Source organism: Schistocerca gregaria, chromosome 5, assembly GCF_023897955.1.
Source record: "Schistocerca gregaria isolate iqSchGreg1 chromosome 5, iqSchGreg1.2, whole genome shotgun sequence".
Classification (NCBI taxonomy): domain Eukaryota; kingdom Metazoa; phylum Arthropoda; class Insecta; order Orthoptera; family Acrididae; genus Schistocerca; species Schistocerca gregaria.
The window spans coordinates 647,039,753-647,043,844 of NC_064924.1; the positions used below are offsets into that span (position 1 = coordinate 647,039,753).

Genomic DNA, 4,092 nt, shown 5'->3' on the forward strand with positions numbered 1-4,092 from the left:
ACAGTGAACAATCTGAAAGTAACAACTATTGTACCAATAGCGTATTTTTCTGAAATAAATACTAAAACAATTGAGATCATCTGATGGGAAATGTTCTCAGTATTCTTTTGTAAATAAGTGAATTACTGAAACGGAAGATATTGAAAATAATTTAAGTTAAATACTGATATGACCACAAGTGAATTTATCTGCAGCAAGCTGAATAAAAAAGCGACGAAAGTCACTCAAATGCTGTAGTCAGAGGTATTTAATGCCACTTATTATTTTGTTGAAAATGCGAAAGGAAATGAATATAAATATTCGGAGATGAAACTGATATGTATCAATACTGAAATGAAATGAACTATATTGTTCGATATTCAAGAAGTTGAACATGTGCACTGAGAGAACTCTCACGTCCTGTACATCGTTACACATTAAATTATACAAAGGTTCTTGCCTTGAAGCAGCCGAGCAGTCTTTGTACGTGGAGACGAATATATTACACAATTCCTTTCTGTCAAATACTGTCTATCACTAAAATTTCGTGATAATGCCAAACAGAGATATTGTTCAAATGGTTCAAATGGCTCTGAGCACTATACGACTTAACGTCTGAGGTCATCAGTCGCCTAGAATATAGAACTAATTAAACGTAACTAACCTAACGACATCACACACATCCATGCCCGAGGCAGGATTCGAACCTGCGACCGTAGCGGTCGCTCGGCTCCAGACTGCAGCGCCTAGAACCGCCGGGCAATACGGCCGGCAGAGATATTGTTCTTGTAATGATTGTGGTGTAATTATCTCACTACAACATAATTTCAGATATTCCCACATCCATGATAAATACTTTTTGGATCCGACATACAATTGCGCAAAGTTTTGTCACACCACATTGTAGACAACTTGCTTAACATTTTTTGGCACACACATGGACGTGACCTGTTTTTGACAATCGATCCCTACAAGTGTACAGTGCTTCATAGACATTCCGTGAAGCGTTAATTTACGTGCAGTGATATAGTTATTCTTTGACATAGCTTTTGTTAGTTATTCCGTGCTGTTCATGTACACACAATTCATTCATGTGTGTAGTGTTATGTTATTGCTAAATACATGTGGGAATAAAGAAATTGTTTTCTCCAACACTTACATTTGGTGACCCCGACGTGATATGAACACACAAATCAAATGTGGGTGTTGGAGAAAACAATTTCTTTATTCCCACACATATTTAGCCATAACGTAACACTACACACATAAATGAATTGTGTAGACATGAACAGCTTGGAATAACTAACAAAAGCTACGTCAATCAATAACTATATCACCGCACGTAAATTAACACTTCACGGAATGTTTATGAAGCACTGTACACTTGTAGGGATCGATTGTCAGAATTAGGTCACTACATGACTCCCCCTTTAATGCTAACGATACCGCAGATAAAATTTCACACGCCGTCCACCTCTTGTAACTACTTCTTTCTTGAAACTGGGCTGTACGTCACGTGCAAGCCGATCTGTGCTGTGGCGCAGCTGTTTGGTCCGCTGTTTTGAGACACTGGCTTGAATGCTGTGTGTGAAAACCATACAATGCAGTTTGACATCGCTGGGTCAATTGTTGGGGTATGAAAGAGGACCTATGCTAGCTAACGTCGCTGAATTTAGAGTTTGCGATGGTTTCTTCTCCTAAGATGGTGTGTGGGAAGCTGCTGAAGATATCACCCTCTACCTGGTGGAAGGCATTGTGTTGGAGTCTGCCACAGAGCTATCTCACCTGCAAACCTCTCAATGTACCTCCATTAACAGCTGCAGGCGAGAGCCACTCGTCGTCACATGGGAAGATTCATAGTAAAATCAGAAACGGGCTAAAGGATGACTACGTTTCTTATTCTGTTGAAAAGATATCGTAACTCGTTTCGCATCACAAGTTTTATATTGGTGAACGGTCAGTTCATTCGCTGGTATTGTTTCCAACTGTAACATCCCCCTGCGGGTCCGGGGGTTAGAATAGGCCAGGGTATTCCTGCTTGTCGTAAGAGGCGACTAAAAGAAGTCCCTCCCCCTCAAGGGGGTAGTTAGCGCCTGGGTCCAGAGATGGAGGGTTCAACGACCTATATTTGCGGTCATTTGGGTTTGTTCACTTCTTCTCGTTTCTTCCTTCCTATGGTTGCTCCATCTCAATGTCTTACTTACTCTTTCTCTTGCCTTCTTCTCCTTGCCTTCTTCTCCTGGCCTTCTTCTCCTTGCCTTCTTCTCCTTGCTTTCTTCTGCTTTCCTTCTTCCCCTTGCCTTCTTCCCCTTGCCTTCTTCCCCTTGCCTTCTACCCCTTGCCTTCTTCCCCTTGCCCTCTTCCCCTTGCCTTCTTCCCCTTTCCTTGTTCCCCTTGCCTTGTTCCCCTTGCCTTGTTCCCCTTGCCTTGTTCCCCTAGCCTTCTTCCCCTTGCCTTCTTCCCCTAGCCTTGTTCCCCTTGCCTTGTTCCCCTTGCCTTGTTCCCCTTGCCTTGTTCCCCTTGCCTTGTTCCCCTTGCCTTGTTCCCCTTGCCTTGTTCCTCTTGCCTTGTTCCCCTTGCCTTGTTCCCCTTGCCTTCTTCCCCTTGCCTTGTTCCCCTTGCCTTCTTCCCTTTGCCTTGTCCCCCTTGCCTTCTACCCCTTGCCTTGTCCCCCTTGCCTTGCTCCCCTTGCCTTGTTCCCCTTGCCTTGTTCCCCTTGCCTTGTTCTCCTTGCCTTGTTCCCTTTGCCTTGTTCCCCTTGCCTTGTTCCCCTTGCCTTGTTCCCCTAGCCTTGTTGCCCTTGCCTTGTTGCCCTTGCCTTGTTCCCCTTGCCTTGTTCCCGTTGCCTTGTTCCCGTTGCCTTGTTCCCCTTGCCTTGTTCCCCTTGCCTTGTTCTCCTTGCCTTGTTCCCCTTGCCTTGTTCCCCTTGCCTTGTTCCCCTTGCCTTGTTCCCCTTGCCTTGTTGCCCTTGCCTTGTTCCCCTTGCCTAGGTCCCCTTGCCTTGTTCCCCGTGCCTTGTCCCCCTTGCCTTGTTCCCCTTGCCTTGTCCCCCTTTGCTTTGTCCCCCTTGCCTTGTTCCCCTTGCCTTGTTCCCCTTGCCTAGGTCCCCTTGCCTTGTCCCCCTTGCCTTGTTCCCCTTGCCTTGTTCCCCTTGCCTTGTTGCCCTTGCCTTGTTCCCCTTGCCTTGTTCCCCTAGCCTTGTTCCCCTTACCTCGTTCCCCTTGCCTCGTTCCCCTTGCCTTGTTCCCCTTGCCTTGTTCCCGTTGCCTTGTTCCCGTTGCCTTGTTCCCCTTGCCTTGTTCCCCTTGCCTTGTTCCCCTTGCCTTGTTCCCCTTGCCTTGTTCTCCTTGCCTTGTTCCTCTTGCCTTGTTCCCCTTATCTTGTTCCTCTTGCCTTGTCCCCCTTGCCTTGTCCCCCTTGCCTTGATCCCCTTGCCTTGTTCCATTTGCCTTGTTCCCCTTGCCTTGTTCCCCTTGCCTTGTTCCCCTTGCCTTGTTCCCCTTGCCTTGTTCCCCTTGCCGTGTTCCTCTTGCCTTGTTCCCCTTGCCTTGTTCCCCTTGCCTTGCTGCCCTTGCCTTGTTCCCCTTGCCTTGTTCCCCTTGCCTTGTTCCCCTTGCCTTGTTCCCCTTGCCTTGTTCTCCTTGCCTTGTTCCTCTTGCCTTGTTCCCCTTACTTTGTTCCTCTTGCCTTGTTCCCCTTGCATTGTTCCCCTTGCCTTGTTCCCCTTGCCTTGTTCCCCTTGCCTTGTTCTCCTTGCCTTGTTCCCCTTGCCTTGTTCCCCTTGCCTTGTTCCCCTTGCCTTGTTCCCCTTGCCTTGTTCCCCTTGCCTTGTTCCCCTTGCCTTGTTCCCCTTGCCTAGGTCCCCTTGCCTTGTTCCCCATGCCTTGTCCCCCTTGCCTTGTTCCCCTTGCCTTGTTCCCCTTGCCTTGTTCCCCTTGCCTTGTTCCCCTTGCCTTGTTCCCCTTGCCTGGCTCCCCTTGCCTTGTTCCCCTTGCCTTGTTCCCCTTGCCTTGTTCTCCTTGCCTTGTTCCCTTTGCCTTGTTCCCCTTGCCTTGTTCCCCTTGCCTTGTTCCCCTAGCCTTGTTGCCCTTGCCTTGTTCCCCTTGCCTAGGT

At 48.0% G+C, this 4,092-nt stretch overlaps 1 protein-coding gene across 1 annotated transcript; it reads right to left on the reverse strand.

Moving 5' to 3' along the window:
* Positions 1-2,414: 2,414 nt before the first annotated feature.
* On the reverse strand, positions 2,415-3,860 carry LOC126273432 (repetin-like). Its single transcript, XM_049976985.1, has one exon. It carries the CDS (start codon positions 3,858-3,860, stop codon positions 2,415-2,417), a length of 1,446 nt encoding a protein of 481 aa, XP_049832942.1.
* Positions 3,861-4,092: the final 232 nt, after the last annotated feature.